The sequence below is a fragment of the Ceratotherium simum genome, chromosome 3 (assembly GCF_057802395.1).
Source record: "Ceratotherium simum simum isolate JZ-2026a chromosome 3, ASM5780239v1, whole genome shotgun sequence".
In the NCBI taxonomy this organism is placed as follows: domain Eukaryota; kingdom Metazoa; phylum Chordata; class Mammalia; order Perissodactyla; family Rhinocerotidae; genus Ceratotherium; species Ceratotherium simum.
In genome coordinates, this window is record NC_141902.1 from 70759559 (window position 1) to 70775645 (window position 16087).

Sequence of the window (16087 nt, forward strand, 5' to 3'; positions counted from 1 at the left end):
GAATAATATTCCATTGGATGTATATACTGCATTTATTTATCCATTCATCCGTTGATGGACATCTGGGTTGTTTTCACCTTTCGCTGTTGCGAATAATACTGCTATAATCATTCGTGTGCAAGTCTCCATATGGACATATATTTTTATTTCTCTTGGATATATACCCAGGAGGGGAACTGGTGGATTATATGGGAATTCTATGTTTGGCTTTTTGAGGAACTGCCAGACTGTGTTCCAAAGCGGCCGCACCATTTTATAATCCCACCAGCAATGTATGAGTGTTCCTATTTCTCTCGCAGAGACTTATTTTCTGTTTTTTTTTTTTTTACTCATAGCCATCTTAGTGGGTGTGAAGTGGTATCTCATTGTGGTTTTGCTTTGCATTTCACTAGTGACCAATGTTGTTGAACATCTTTTCATGCGCTTCTTGGCCATTTGTATATCTTCTTTGGAGAAACGTCTACTCAAGATCTTTGCCCATTTGTTAATTGATTTATTTGTCTTTTCCTTGGTGCGTTGTAAGAGATTTTTTAATATATTCTGGTTACTAAACTCTTATCAGATACATGATTCGTGAAAATCTTTTCTCCCTTTCTGTAGGTTGTCTTTTAACATTGTTGAGAATGCCCTTAGATGCACAACAGTTTTGAGTGTTGATGGAGTCCGCTTTATCTGTTTTCTCTCTCAAGCCCCTTTTCTTGCAGCCCCACTCTGAATCAGATCTGACTCCTGAGCAGCTCTTGTGGGTCACGTGTGGTACTGGGAGCTGCAGGGACACCAGCTGAGTGAGACTGCCCCGGCTCGTGTGGCGTCTTGTGGGAGGAAAGTGACACAGGTCTATGACACGAGGCAGAGATTGACCTGCGATGGGTGCAGATGAAGCCTTTTACTGGAGAAAATCACGAACGTCTTCCTGAAGGGAAGGACATTTGAAGAAGGGTGGGATTTGGAAAGGAAGAAAAGAGAGAGCAAGGATCGTGCTCTAGGTGGAGGGAACAGCATTAACAAAGGCAGGGAGGTGGGAAAGGGCAGGGAATTGGAAGGTCCACGGGCTTTTAGACAAGTGGACGTGACATCAGATCCTCGCTCTGACATTTGCTGTATAACTTTTGGCTGGGTACTTGCTGTGTGACAGTCTCAGGTTCCTTCCTGTGTAATGGGGATGATGGTACCTGCCTCGTTGGGATTTATATTATGGGTCTAGCACGGCGGGTGCGTGTATTAGCATTCCATTGCTGCTGTAAAAAATTATCACAAACTTAGAGGCTTAAAGCAACACAAATTTATTATCTCACAGTTCAGTAGGTCAGAAGCTCAGGTGAACTTGGCTGGTTCCTCTGCTCTGGGTCTCAGAAGGCCAGACTCAAGGAGTCAGTTGACCTGGGCTTTTACTTAGAAGTTTTGGGGGAGAATCCTTTTCAAAACTCATTCAGATTTTTGGCAGAATTTAGTACTTGCAGCTGTAGAACTGGGGTCTCTGATTCCTTCTTGGCTGTCAGCCGAGAGGCTCTCAGCACGAGGCCACCTGCCTTCCTCCTCACCTTGCTCCCTCCCTCTTCTAACAAGAAAAAGCATCCAGCCCTCCTCATGCTTTGTGTCTCTCTGACTTCCCCTCTGCAACATCTTTTGCCTGCGGGTGGAGAAAGCTCTCTAGTTTTAGGGATTTATGTGAGTAGATTGGGCCCACACAGATAATCGAGGATGAGCTTCCTATTTTAAAGTCTGTAACCTTAATTTCACCTGCAAAATCCCTTTTGCCAATATAATATATTCACAGGTTCCGGAGATTAGGGCATAGATGTCTTTGGGGGATCGTCTGCCTGCCACAGTGCCAGTCGACATCTGATGGTGTTAACCATGATTGATGCTGATAGCAGCCAATAGTGCGGCCTGGTTGGCACATGTGGGGTTCAGGGGTGAAGAAGGTGGAAATGTAGGGGGTGGCAGTACCCAGGGGCTGGAATGACATTTGCTTGGTGAGGCTTTGATATATTCTCCAGCCCAGTGCTTCTAAAATGGTCATGTGCACAAATCACCCGGGATCATTGGTAAAATGCAGATTTGGATTCAGGAGGTCTGGGTGGGGCCTGAGGCCCTGCATGTGAGGGAACATAAGTAAGGCCATCTTGTAAGTGAACATAAATGAGGCCATCTTGTTACACTAGATAACACTTTCTTAGTTGAAACCTTTCTAGCATGTGATCATTCTAAATTGCTGCATGTTCTCATGATTTTCTGGCCCCGATCCTGTGCATCACCCCTGCTGAGGCACTCTAATAGCTTTGTTCTTAACAATTTTAATGAATTTTCCCAGGGAATAAGAAGGCTTCTAGGAAGAAAGAGCACCTGTCGAATATTCATCATCATCGACAGAAGAAAAGAACAATGAGAGATCCTGGAGTCCATTGTGCACATTTCTGAACCCCTCCTTACTGCCAATTTTTTCTATATAACTACCTCAAAATTCTATAATCCTTCGAGATGGATCTTTGAGACATTAGTCTCCTGTCTTCTGATTTGCCGGCTAATCTAATTAAACTTCGTTTCTCAATCTCTAACTCATTGTGATTAATTGGCTCAGATTGTAGCGAGCAGAGTGAGCCCGTTGCTTGGTATCATGCATTTCTGATAAATTCCAGGCCATGCTGATTTTGCTGGTTCAAGGATCAGATTTTGAATAGCAAAGACCTGGTTCATTTATTCAACAGACATTCACTGTAGAATCTCACTACGTACCAGGCTCTGTGCTAGGCAGTGATGGATGAAAGAGCCGTGTTTTTGCCCTCCTGCAGGTGACAGTTTAGTGGGGGAGGACAGGAATTAAGTAACAAATTGTGTAATGAAAAGAAATAGGAGGCATGAGGGGCCGGCCTGGTGGCGCAGCAGTTAAGTGCATGCGCTCCGATGCGGCGGCCTGGGGTTCGCAGATTCGGATCCCGGGCGCGCACCAATGCACCGCTTGTCAAGCCATGCTGTGGCGGTGTCCCGTATAAAGTAGAGGAAGATGGGCACGGGTGTTAGCCCAGGGCTGGTCTTCCTCAGCAAAAAGAGGAGGATTGGCATCGGATGTTAGCTCAGGGCTGATCTCACACACACACAAAAAAGAAAGAGGAGGCATGAGAGTATATGACAGGGATGTTGTCTTGAAAGACCTCTCTTGGGAGGTGGTATCTGATTTGAGATCTGAAAGATGGATAAGTATTGCTTCAGAGAAAAAAGGAAACAGCATGTGCAAAGGCCCTGAGATGAAAACAAACTTGGTTGGAAACAGAGAGAGAAGGCTGATGTGGCTGGATCCCAGAAAGCAAGGAGGACAGGAGGTAGGCCAAGAAGAGATAGTATAGGGGTTTGGAGGTCACATTGAAGATTTTGAACTTTTTCCTGAGAGCAATGGAACATCTTTAGAGAAATTTAAGGAGAGGAATGATATGCTCAGATCTGTGTTTGAAAGATCAGTTTGGCTGTAGCTGGAAAATGAACTAGAGGGAGAGCGCATGTCTGAGACAGCACGTAGGAAGCCTCGGGGGTGGAGACGGCAAGATTACACAAGTCCGGTCAATGCATGCTGGTGGCTTAGTCTAAGAGGTTTCAAAAGGGGTTTGTGAGGTCGAGACTATTTTCATAGTAATACTAAGACGTGATTTGCCTTTTTCACTCTTCTTCTCTCATGAGTGTACAGTAGAGTTTTCTAAAGGCTACATGACATGGGATAACACAGTGGATTGGATGCAGAAGCAGATATGGGAATCCAACTGCTTCTCTTAAGCCAGACATTAAAGAGATTTGCAAAAACATAAAGTGATGCCGTTTTTTCACTAAATTATTCTTTTGTTTTTGAAAATTCAGTAATTTTTCATTAAAAAATAGGTTATGTCAATACATAATGTTTGTTATTGTTATTAAAAAATTTTTAATTGTGGTAAAATACACACAACATAAACTTTACCATCTTAACCATTTTTTTTTTTTTTTTAAAGATTTTATTTATTTATTTTTCCCCCAAAGCCCCAGTACATAGTTGTCTGTCATAGCTGCACATCCTTCTAGTTGCTGTATGTGGGACGCGGCCTCAGCATGGCTGGAGGAGTGGTGCCTCGGTGCACACCCGGGATCCGAACCCGGGCCGCCGGCAGCGGAGCGCACGCACTTAACCGCTAAGCCACGGGGCCGGCCCCTCTTAACCATTTTTAAGTGTACACTTCAGTAGTAGTAACGACATTCACAGTGTTGTGCAACCATCACCACCATCCATCTCCAGAACTCTTTTCTTCTTGCAAAACTGAAAATCTATACCCTTTAAACAGTGACTCCCCATTCTCTTCTCCCCACAGCCCCTGGAAACCACCATTCTACTTTCTGTCTCTTGATTTTAACTACACTAGGTAACTCATATAAGTGGAATCATGCAATATTTGTCTTTTTGTGCCTAGCTTATTTCATTGAGCATAATGTCCTCAAGGTTCATCCATGTTGTAGCATGTATGGGAATTTCTTTCCTTTTGAAGGCTGAATAATATTCCAATGTATGTACATATCACATGTTTATTCGTCTGTTGATGGACTCTTGGATCACTTATGCCTTTTGAAGATTTTTATTTTATTTATTTTTCCCCCCAAAGCCCTAGTAGATTGTTGTATGTCATAGCTGCACCTCACTCTAGTTGCTGTATGTGGGACACGGCCCCAGCATGGCCGGAGAAGCGGTGTGTCGGTGCGCGCCCGGGATCCGAACCCGGGCCGCCAGCAGCGGAGCGCGCGCACTTAACTGCTAAGCCACCGGGCCGGCCCTCACTTACGCCTTTTGGCTATTGTGAATAATGCTGTATGAATGTGGGTGCACAAAGACCTCTTTGAGATCCTATTTTCAGTTCTTTTAGGTGTATACCCAGAAGTGGAATTGCTGGTGTTATGGTTGTTTTTAAATGAATTAATAAATAATAAATTTAAACTTTCCTGAAGTTTTAGTTTTGAATGTAATAATCAGTAATACAGTTATATCGACCGATATAACCCACTTATGTGGACTTTTAGGGGGGTCCTCAATAATTTTTAAGAGTGTAGAGGGGTCCCGTAGGCCAAAAAGTTTGAGAACTGCTGATCCAGGGCGGTGGCGGAGGCAATGAAGAGCTGTCGCCTGGCTGGAACGATAATGAGGGGGTTAACATTGACTGGACCTGGTGACCCTTTGGAAGTGGGAGTCGGGGGTGACCTCCGGTTTCTGGCTTGCACTGCTGGCTAGGGCTGCTGAGGAGGCCCAGGTGCAGCGGGGAAGTTGATGAGGTCAGTTTGGTCTGGTTGAGTTGGAGATGGCGATTGGGCATCCTGTGGAGACGGCTTCTAGGTGGTTGGGGATAAGGGGCTGGAGCCTGGAGGGAGGTGTGGGATAGAGTTGGGAAGGTGAGGGTTCTTTGCTTCACGGGTTTCCTCTCTCCAGCCAGGTCGGAGCTCTAGGAGATCGGGAACAGACATATGCACATGCCGAGCTTGATAAACGCTTGGAGGGTGGGTGGTTGGGTGGCACCTCCATACTTCCTTGACAACAACAACCTGCCGCCTCAGGCACGCCTTCCCCCAGGCCCAGTGAGGTCCCTGCGGGGCTACTGTGGCAAAGAGACTGTGATCATTAGACACAGGGCGAGAGCAAGAAGCTGTAGGGGGCAGCCAGATGCCAATGGGTAACATCATTTGCCATTGCGAAACCCACTTACACCAGAGGACACTGCTGGACCAGGGGCAATCTTCTTTTTGTGTGCTGACCTTACAAAGCTCCTTCATGGAGTTGGGGGCAGGAGACATCCTCAGAAACCAACCAACCGAACACGAACAAGCGGAGAGGCTAACCAAGCTCCGCACCTCTCCCCAGGAACTAGCCTGTAACCCGGAGCAAGGCAGTTTCCTTACCTGAACCAGAGCCCGTGTATACGTCCCTTACAAAAGGGGCGTGAAGCCAGTGCTGAGCCCCCACTCAGTACTGGACACTGAGGCCAGAGGAAAAATCAGTAATACCGATCTTGTCTCTGTTGAAAATTGTAATATTTTTTCATCATGGATTTTTACATTAATTTCGACTTTTTAAAAATGTTGCGTTAGAACGTTATCTTTATTACTGAGTTTTTTGGCAGCCTCTTTATTTTTTATTTATTTATTCATTTTTTTGTGAGGAAGATCAGCCCTGAGCTAACATCCATGCCAAGCCTCCTCTTTTTTCTTTTGCTGAGGAAGACTGGCCCTGGGCTAACATCTGTGCCCATCTTCCTCCACTTTATATGGGATGGCGCCACACATGGCCTGACAAGCGGTGCATCGGTGTGCGCCGGGATCCGAACCCCGGGCTGCCAGTAACGGAGCACAAGCACTTAACCACTATGCCACGGGGCTGGCCCCTAAAACCCTTTCTTTCCTACCACCTTGCCTCTTGACTATTGGCATGTCTTGAGGTGGGCAGACGACCCCCCTTGGGTGTCAATACATTGAGCTCCAATCTGGTGTCTCTGTTACCGAACCAAGTGGGCTCGCCTCCTGGTGAATTAAATAAGACTCTACACCAGTAGAAGTTGTCTCACAAAGTAAAGCGTATTTGCAGCAAATAGGAGGCCATGAGGAATCATTTCCAAAGTCATGGCGTCCCCAAACAAAGGGAAGAAGGAACTTTTATTTGGTTAGGGAATGAATATTCAAAAGGGAGAAGCGGGTACACTGCAAATTATGGTAATGAGGCTTAGTCTCCTGAAGAGATCTTCGCATTAAAAATAAGGTAAAGTCATGGGCGCAGCTCTTGTAGGGAGGCTTGGTTAGCTTCAGGGTGGCTACTGGTTGTCTCTTAACATAACAGTTAAATGCTTCCAAGCCCACCCTTGAGTTCCTCGGGGCACTAGTCGGTGACATTAGCTCATTTAATTCTACTCTATGATGAGATATTATTTTCATCCCCATTTTTCAGATGAAGAAACTGAGGCTCAGAGAGGTTGAGCGACTTAGCAGGGATCATTCAACAGGTAAGCGGTGAAGCTGGCAGTCAAAACCAGGCCTTCTCTCTGTAGACCCCTCCCCATCTCCGTTCTGTTCCCCCTCTCAGGTCATGGCAGAAGTGGGGCTGGGATGAAAAACGCCTGGAGGAAACTGAAAAGCAGTCATGGGGCCAGCTGGCTGCAGGTCCCAGGGAAGGTGGCCTTAGGAAGTTCTGGAAGTGGGTCTCACCTTGCAGCGGGCCTCATGCCTGTGACTGAGGCAGTGTTCTGGGCCCACCCTTCATGGGTGACTGTGAGAAGCCATCTGAGGTGGACCGCGGCTGCCTTCTCTGGGGGGCAGTGCTCAGACCCGTCCTCCTCGGTGCATTTCCGCTCATCTTCCTCTGTCATCCCTGGAGGCTTTGGGTGGTGGCCCTGCCTATAGCCACACAGCACCGCCTCCACCTTGCCTGGCCCCACCCTTGGGACTGCCCTCGCCTTTGGGAACCCTTTTCTGTGGACTTCCTATGGCTTGGTTTCCTCTGTCCTTCCTCCATCTCTTTACCAAACAACTTGCGCGCTTTCACCAGCTATTTCCCGAACAAGTGCATCCTTTCCTGCCCCGGGGCTTTTGCTGCTCTGCCGCCTGGCGTGCCCTTCCCCCACTTTTCTGCCCGGCAAACCATCTTTACTTATCCCACAACCTCCTCACATCTCCGTGGAGCTTTTTCCAATCCTCCCACCACTTTGCCTTTCTTCCTTGGTGTCCCCGAGGCATGTCCTGCACCACCCTGTGACAGTGTGGCTCAAATGGTCTGTCTCTCTAGTAACTTAACAGCGGTTGCAAATTCTTTGCTCCTCTTCCCATTGAAGGAGACGCTTGATTCCCTTCCCCTTGGGACCAGTCTGGCTTTGATGTCATGCTTGACCAATAGAATGTTGTGGGTGTGATGTTCTGGGAATTCCGAGGCTAGGTCATCAGAAGCCTTGCAGCTTCTGCCTGAGTCTTTTGGAAGGCCACTCTTAGGACCCAGGTGCCATACTGCGAGTAGCCCAAGCCACATGGACAGGCCATGTGTGGATGCTCCGGTCAACAGCCCCAGCTTAGCCCCCAGCCGACATCAATTTCCAGCCATGTGAGAGCACCATCTTGGACATTCGGTCCAGTGGAGCCTTCAGATGACTCCAGCCCCAGCAGCTGTGTGACTGTAACCTTGCAAGAAACCCCACACGAGACCCACCAGCTGGGCCCAGTCAACCCATAGAACTGTGAAAGACAATGATTGTTTTAAGACATTAAGTTTTGGAGTGATTTGTTCCAGGCGCAATAGATAACTGAAATGGTCTCCCGCATCAGACTGTGAGTCCCCAAAAAGCGGGGCTTGTGTCCCCGTCACTCTGGATCTCTGGTCCCAGCCCAGCGCTTGATAAAGACCAAGCGCTCATCAGATATCTCTTGAGTGAATGAATGAAACCCATCAAACCTCACCGTTCACCCTGAGATAGAATAGATTTATTAGCAAGAGGTAATCAGGAAACATATATTTTTACAAAAATGGAAATTTCTTTTTTCCAAACAAGCTGTAAGTTGAAATATTTTAGGGCTTGAAATAGAATTCTCATACCACTAGGTATTGCTTACAGCAAAAGTTGTCTGTTTGTTGTAGTGGAGCATGCCTGCCGCTTCAGAGTGAACCTGTGTTTTCTATACTGTACAATGTAAAAAATAGATGGTAATATTCACAGAATCAGCACTACAGTCCTATATTCCTGCTAGAAGGCATTTAGACAGGACTACAGTATATGCAATAAAAACACTTGGTGACTGGTTTCCTAATTCTACAGTGTGGTACTATTTTCACAAGGCATACAGACTCAGAGGAGCATCTCAATGTAAGCTTGTAGTGACCAGTAGGCGGGTAAAAGAGGAAAAGTGACACTTTTTGTGTTCCTGACTTGCAGTGAATGCTGGGCGGCGGTCAGCAGACGTCGACGCGACGCTGTGTTGTGATTCTGTTGTCCTCAGGAAGTTCCGGGGCCTCGTCCAGTCTTATTGAGACGACTATTCATGCTGCCTGGTGTTATTCCTAGAGCAGGGAGCGACGTGGTGCCTGAACGAGAGGGTGGCGCTGGTGTCACGGGGCATGGTTCTCAGCGGAGAGGACTCCCTTCCATCCAGGTGACTGGGAGAGGGGGAGTTTTGAGACCTGCGATTTTGGCTGAAAAAGCTGCTTTGGAAATTGGCATCACCATCAGCGGGAAGATTTGTCGATGACTGGACTTCAGGGTATGGGCCCCCCTCCCGCCTCCCCCCCACCCCCCACCCAGTTATAACGACTACATGGAACATGCTGGGAGGGTGCCTGGGTGGCTGACTCAACCCAGAGGCCTGGGCTGGGGAAGGACAGAAGCAGGACTGGTGCCTAAGAGTCGTGTGTGCATGGGCTCTGTGTTCCCTTCTGAGGAGAGTGAGGGGCTAGGAAGGACGGACCAAGATACAGTTGTTTAAAAGAAACAGGCATGGCAGGAGACGAGGGGTGGGATGGGTGGGCAAAGTCTTAAACGGTGCAGAAATTCATATTCCGTTTCTACAGGAATCTAAGAACAAGAACGGATTTGTATTCTTGGAGAAGCATATCCTAAAGAAGAAAATCCAGAGAAACCAAACGAATATGTACAATATCCTATAGCGTGTGTCCATGGGAGCAGCTGGGGCTGGCCTGGGTCCAGCTTCAGGTGGGGAGTTTTGGTTCTATTCGGAGAGAAGACTCGTAGAGGCTTTCTTCGTCCATTACAAAAGATTGGTCCAGTAAATATTGGGTTACCTGAGGAAAAAAAGAGAATAAGGATGGCAGGGTTATGGACCCCCATAATACTATGACTGTGGACACTGGGCATCTCCCAGGAACCGGGCACTCTTACTGGGGGGTCAGGTGGGCACATGAGGCAAAAATGCATTAATCACTGTTAGTCTTAATATCATTTGTTTTAGTACTATTATTTAATATTGTCTTAATATTTGTCTTAATAGTAATATTAAGTTACATACCGTCAAAATTACCCTTGGCTGCTGTTTCTTTGGTTGAACACAAGATGAGGTATTTGGGCTCATATTTTTTTGTTTTTTTTGGGGAGGAAGATTGGCCCTGAGCTAACATCTGTTGCCAATCTTCCTCTTTTTGCTTGAGGAAGGTTGTCCCTGAGCTAACATCTGTGCCCATCTTTCTCTATTTTGTATATGGGATGACGCCACAGCACGCCACAGCACACCACAGAGCGGTGTGCAGGTCCATGCCGGGGATCCAAACCCTCAAACCCCAGGCCGCTGAAGTAGAGCACGCAAACTTAACCACTACACCACTGGGCCAGCCCTGGGCTCACATTTAATATATATATCTAAAATGTCAATTGTAAAATCTAGGTGGTGGGTGTATGGATGTTAACAATTCTTTCAACATTTCTGTATTTTGGGAAAAATATATTTAAACATTAGCATTCCATAGCACCGACAGATATTCACCCCAAGAGAGGAAAGTGGAAACTGAGGCTGTGTGATCAGTTTTCTCGCCTCCCGCGGCGCACTCCAGGGCAAAAATCTTAGAGTGGAGTCAGGAAGATTCACCCGAGTGGCTGACGTTATTCTCTTTCCTCCTGCCCCTGCCCCCACCTCATTCCCGCCTCCAGTGTTTTGCTGAATTCCTGTGCATCAAATATGCAACGAGAGATCAGAGCCCAAACCTCACAGGCAGCCCCCAGCTTCAAAAAGAGTCTTTCCAAGACTCATTTATTTGTCAGTCATTTGGAACCGAATGTTCATTTTTTTCCCCACAGAAACCCAGAGCAGAAAGAAGAAAAAAATTATATTTCTTATTACATATTTGGGAATCTTCTGATAGCTGCTTGAAAAAAATCAAGTGTTTGTTGCTTGCATTTTGGCTAATTGACTCTCTGATACTGTGAGGGATGGAACCAGCTGTCTAGTAAGCTGATTATTTGTCACAGATAAAATGATTATTATGTCTGATTAATGGCCCACACCCAGCACCTCTAGGAAGCTGACTTTAGATACCACAGTCTAGATTAACACATATCCGCTGATAAAGATGTGGTGATTTTACTGCCATGTGAACTAGACTAGTCTTTTATACCTAGTTAGTAGCTTCACGTGACAGCCCTTTCTAGAGCACGTGAATCTCTACCCTCCCAAACTCTCTGAGAATCAGCAGACTGATTAGTTAGTTTGCTCCATAATGAGTGTGCTCAAGATCAATTTCCCTAAGAAATTTTACTTTAGCGGGAGACTGGCAGCAAACACCACCACTGCAAAGCTGTTAATGAAAGTACTCTGAAGAGCAGTAAAATTTATTTCTATCACACATTGGAGCTTGATGGAAAGTTCAAGGAGAAGATACCCAAGGCCTAATACCGTGCCTGGTACATAGTACTTGCTCAATGAATATTTGTTGAATGAGAGAATGAATGGAGAGCAAGGAAAAGGTGGCCCAATTGCTGAACCCACTGATTTTTCTTCTCTAATATGGCGGTCAGATATAAAACAGATTGTGAGTTCACAGAACATGGCAGAAAACAGACAGATTCTTAGAGGGCAAATCTATTCCAAAGGAAAGGAGAAAGGAAAAGCAATAAAAGCTTGATTTTCTGGTGTGCTTTGGGGGTGTGTCTGGAGCTAGATATTTTTGTGAACTACAAGCCAGAAGATTAAGATGCTGGCGGGGAAGCGAGTAGGTCTCTGGGCAGAGAGGAAAGGTCACAGGATTGGGAGGTGAAGAGTCTGGAACAACAAATCTCAGCTATGTTATCTGTAAAATGGGGCCACGACACAGGGTTTGAAGAGTGAAATGAGACTAACATACCAACTGTTCTCCATACAGCCCTGCCATCTTTTAAAAATGGAAATTAATCCAGTTCTGTAAGCTCCTTTCAGGGCTTCCATCTTCCTTAGGACAAGGTCCAGATCCTCCTAGCAGCCCACAGTCTCAGCTGGTTCAGGCCTGTCTGATGCTGCTCTCTGTGGCCACTTGGGGGCTCTGCATTCTCAGATGGGCCCTTCCCGCCTCCTGCAAGCCAGTCCCTCTGCAGGGAAGACGTGCCCCACCCGACCAGGACAACTCCTCCATGGGTCTTTTCTACAGACAAGCCTCTCTGGCCCCCGAGAGGCACAGCCGGGAACTCACACGCTTCACGGCACTCTCCACGTCCTGGATGTACTGGTGTCTTTTGCCAGCCTTGTCTGTAGCAGTGAAAGACTGAAACCACCTAAATGTCCATCAGTATAGAGGACTGGCTGAATAAATGGATTTCTCTGCAGCTGGAAAGAGGAACGAGGATGCTTCTGCCTCAATAGGAAATGACCTCCGAGATACATTATTAAGGAAAAAGGAATGATGCTGAGCAACGTGTAGTATGCTATGTTACAGCATAAAAGGTTTAATTGTGTTTGCATATATACGAGAAATGGGTGACACGGTTGCCTTTGGGAGGGGAACTTGGTGGCGGGGGATACTTTCCACTGTGTGCCCTTTACATCTAGTGATCATTTTACTTTTCAAAAAGATGTTATAAATGCTGCCTCTCTTGCCTTGGGGGAGAACAGACACAATCATCAACCATCCCATGGCGGGTAAAAATCAGGCAGGCGCCCCAAGATCAGCACAAGCCCCCGCGAAGGAGGGAGAACACACCGCTGGGCAGGGGCAGGGAATAGGGGGCTTCCTGAAAGAGCTGGGGGTGCGATGGTGGTGGTTGGGGGGGCAGGGGACTTCAGGGAGGGAGAGTGGTTGAGTGTGGCAGAGCACTTGTGCAAAAGGGGAAGTGACTGTGAAAACGTCCCGGCTTACCTTTGCTTGGTGTTCTATCTTGTAGGCGGTTTGCTGAAACTGGCGAATCTCTCGGATAATATGGGATATCTGCGGGAAGCAAGAGAGTTTAGACGACAGTTTGCCATCTTGGTGCCACCCCCCACTTTGCAGGGCAGAAGGGGCAGCAACAGCCAGGTCTGAAGTCAGTCTCTTATTTCCCATGCACGTCGCCTCCTGGGAAGCCCCACCGGGGCATCGTGGTTTTCTTTAAACCAGCAATCTGCTTCCAAGGGTGACGCTTGTCAACAACTGCAGGTTAATTACGCTATGTGATTGAGAGAAAACAAAATATCCAACAGCCTATAGCAGCGCCCCACGACTCCACCAAAAGTTAAAGGCATCTGCCATTCTGTAAGTGCCCACCAGGTGCGAGGCACCACGGGAAGGGGCTCCCATCCTGTCACCAGGATAGTGCTTCCAACTCGTGTTTGACAGAGAAGCCCTTTCTAGTGAACAGAATCTTAGGTGGAAGCCCATTGTGCAAAACCAGTAAAAGCAGCAGCTCTCTGGCTGGAGTGAGAAGGGGGGAGGAGATGGTTAGAAATCAGACCCCTGGTCGGAGGGGACCCTCATCTCCCCTGCCAGGTCCTAGATTTCTCTGGGATATTTGAAACCTCCTCGCTGGGGAGGTGCTGCATAAGTGATTTTGCTTTGGCCACAGAAAGCAAGTATTCATATGAACAGTAATGGATGGGCTGCAAATAGAGGTACGGGATTCGGAGTCAGACAGACCTGGGTTCTAGACCCGGCTCTGCCCTTTACTTGTGGAATGACCTTGGGCTGGTCATGGACCCCTCCAAGCCTCAGCCTGCTCATCTGTAAGGTGGAGAACACTGAGAGAACTCACTCGTCAGACTCTGGGCATTAAAAGAGGAATGCAGGTACGGCTGGCTCAGGGTCTGCCAACTGCTGAGTGCTCATTAATAGGAGCCATGGTTCTTATAGGAGAAATCGGATTCAGGCTTCTCTATCAAGCAGGCTGGGCCTGGTGGGCAGAGCTCGAGTGGGCCCGGGGCTTGGGTCTGGGTTTTGATGTCCCCCGCCCTGCCTTGCCATGGGAAACGCACCATTCTCATCTTGGAGAAGTTGACCAGGCCGTCCTCCGTGTAATTGGGTGTCCCCTCTTCAATGAAGGCCAGGTCGGTGAGGTACATCCCCAGGTAAGGGACACAGGGTGGGTCACAACTTTGAAGCAAACAGCATTAACAAGTTTTTCACTTAAAAACACGAGCCTCTACTAAGAACAGAACACCCCGCATGCACCTTTTGCTTTCTAGAGGCAAACGGATTTCTATTCACCAAGAATAACAGTAGCTCTTGGGCCTACGATTGCCATCTGGGTCTGAGGGTCAGTCCTCTGGGGTGGTGGGGGTGATATGGTGCTGACTGGGGCCTGGGGCTTCTCAATCAATTGTCCCCTCCCTCCCTGGGCCAGAAGGCCCCCTATAGCTCTCTGCTCTCCATCCCAGTCGGAGTCCCTAGGGTCTGCCACCAGCCCTCTCCCAGCCCACCTTTCTCTCTGTCTCTCCATGGGAACTCTCCATCCAAACTCTGTTCTCAATCACCTCCTGGAGGCCTTTGCAGCCCCCACCCCCATTCTGCCAGTCACCGCCAGCCACCCTATCCAGCCCTCTTGTCTCTTTGTGCTCCCCGAGACTTCTCCTCCGCCTCTCCCTCTCGCCCCACTGGGATCTCCCGCCCACCTGAGCACTGGGGTGCCAGAGCAGGAAAGCTTTGCCCTCTGAGATCACCTTCCTGGAAGCAGCTCCTGGGCAGGGGGTTGGTGACCGCTTCTGTGGTTGGTGACTCTTGGGGGACGGCATTTTTGGGAGATGGAGCCAGGAGTGACGGGCCACGCCTCTCTGATTTGTGGCTCTGAAGCAGGGGCTCCTGTTACTGCCCCATCGAGGCTTGTCCTGACGCCTCTGGGTGGGGTGCTAGGGAAGGAGCTGATTCTGTGATGGGTCCGGCAGCCACTATATCGTGGCAGAGCTCCACAGAGCTCCCTCAGGGACTCTTCAGACAGTGCTCTGCAGCCTCCTCTCAGCTCAGCACACAGAAGCAGGTGGACTTGCTGCACACATTGCAGGTGACCCTCATTTCTAGCCCATCTCACCTTTGTCTCCTTGTGACCACTTGGCAATCCTGCCACTCCAGAGGAAGGTGAGGCAGGGCAGATGGCAGAGCAAGAACAGAAACCCGGCACCTGCCCCTCGCCTGTTTGCTGTGTGACCCCAGGCCAGTTCTTTCTCTCTCCGGTCCTCAGTCTCCCCTCGTACAATAGAACCGATGATAGCTAGGATCATTTTAGGGGGTCTGAGAGTTGATGTGAGGTGATGCACAGACACCATATTAAATACCATTGATTCATAGGGTAAGAAACATTTGATTTTGACTTTTTCCCCTAGTGCTCAGGGAGAGGGCTCATTTGGTAGCAGTATGGCTTTGACACTTTTTAACACTTGCCACTGTCCTCCTCTTTTTTCTTTGTAAACAAAGAGCAACAGGTATCAGGATTAGAGTGTTGGCAAACATCAGGATCCGGCCAGAATTTAATAACACCGTTTTGTTTTTGCCGTATTTGTTTATTATGGTAACTTTGTATTTATGGCAAGTACACTGGTTTCCCATTTACTGTCATGATATAGAGTTTTCCTTCTTATTTAAATTTATTTTGGGGAAAAATGAGTTACTTTAAAGGAGACAAACACAAACACAGTTGGCTCATGGGCTTGGCAGAGTCGTGAAGGAGGTGGAGTTTGGGAAACTGTGGACAGGAAAAATGTTTCTTATTCTTTTTTTGTGAGGAAGACCAGCCTTGAGCTAACATCTGATGCCAATCCTCCTCTTTTTTGCTGAGGAAGACTGGCCCTGGACTAACATCCGTGCCCATCTTCCTCTACTTTATATGGGACACTGCGACAGCATGGCTTGACAAGCGGTGCGTTGGTGCGTGCCTGGGATCCAAACCTGTGATCCACGGGCCGCCGCAGCGGAGCACGCGCACTTAACCACTTGTGCCACCGGGCCGGCCCCAGGAGAAATGTTTCTTGAACTGTAGGTGTTGACTCTTTCATGGGTGTTAAAATCAATTTAGTTGACCATATTTAAAAAATTTTTTTCAAAAAAGAAGTAGAATAGAACAGAAAATATCTGAGTTCATTGCATGGACTAAAAGTATACGTTGCTTTGTGAAATTTTTGTTCATGTTATGCATATATGAATTGTTATACAGGGTCACACTGTCAAATATAATTTTTT

General features: G+C 47.6%; 1 protein-coding gene across 4 annotated transcripts in view; it reads right to left on the reverse strand.

The window, feature by feature from the left end:
* Window positions 1-9270: 9270 nt before the first annotated feature.
* Window positions 9271-16087, reverse strand: part of RASGRF1 (Ras protein specific guanine nucleotide releasing factor 1) — a 110229-nt gene continuing 103412 nt past the window's right edge. Inside the window, exons 25-27 of one of the 4 annotated variants that reach the window (XM_004421884.3) lie at window positions 13894-14011; window positions 12806-12874; window positions 9271-9772 (exon numbers count right to left, since the gene is read on the reverse strand). In XM_004421884.3, the coding sequence (XP_004421941.1) occupies window positions 9680-9772; window positions 12806-12874; window positions 13894-14011 (280 nt within the window). In that variant the 3' untranslated portion in view covers window positions 9271-9679. Of the gene's footprint in view, window positions 9773-11909; window positions 12277-12805; window positions 12875-13893; window positions 14012-16087 lie in introns of those variants that run through there. The other 3 variants (XM_087428779.1, XM_087428782.1, XM_087428781.1) reach the window with 3 other exon arrangements.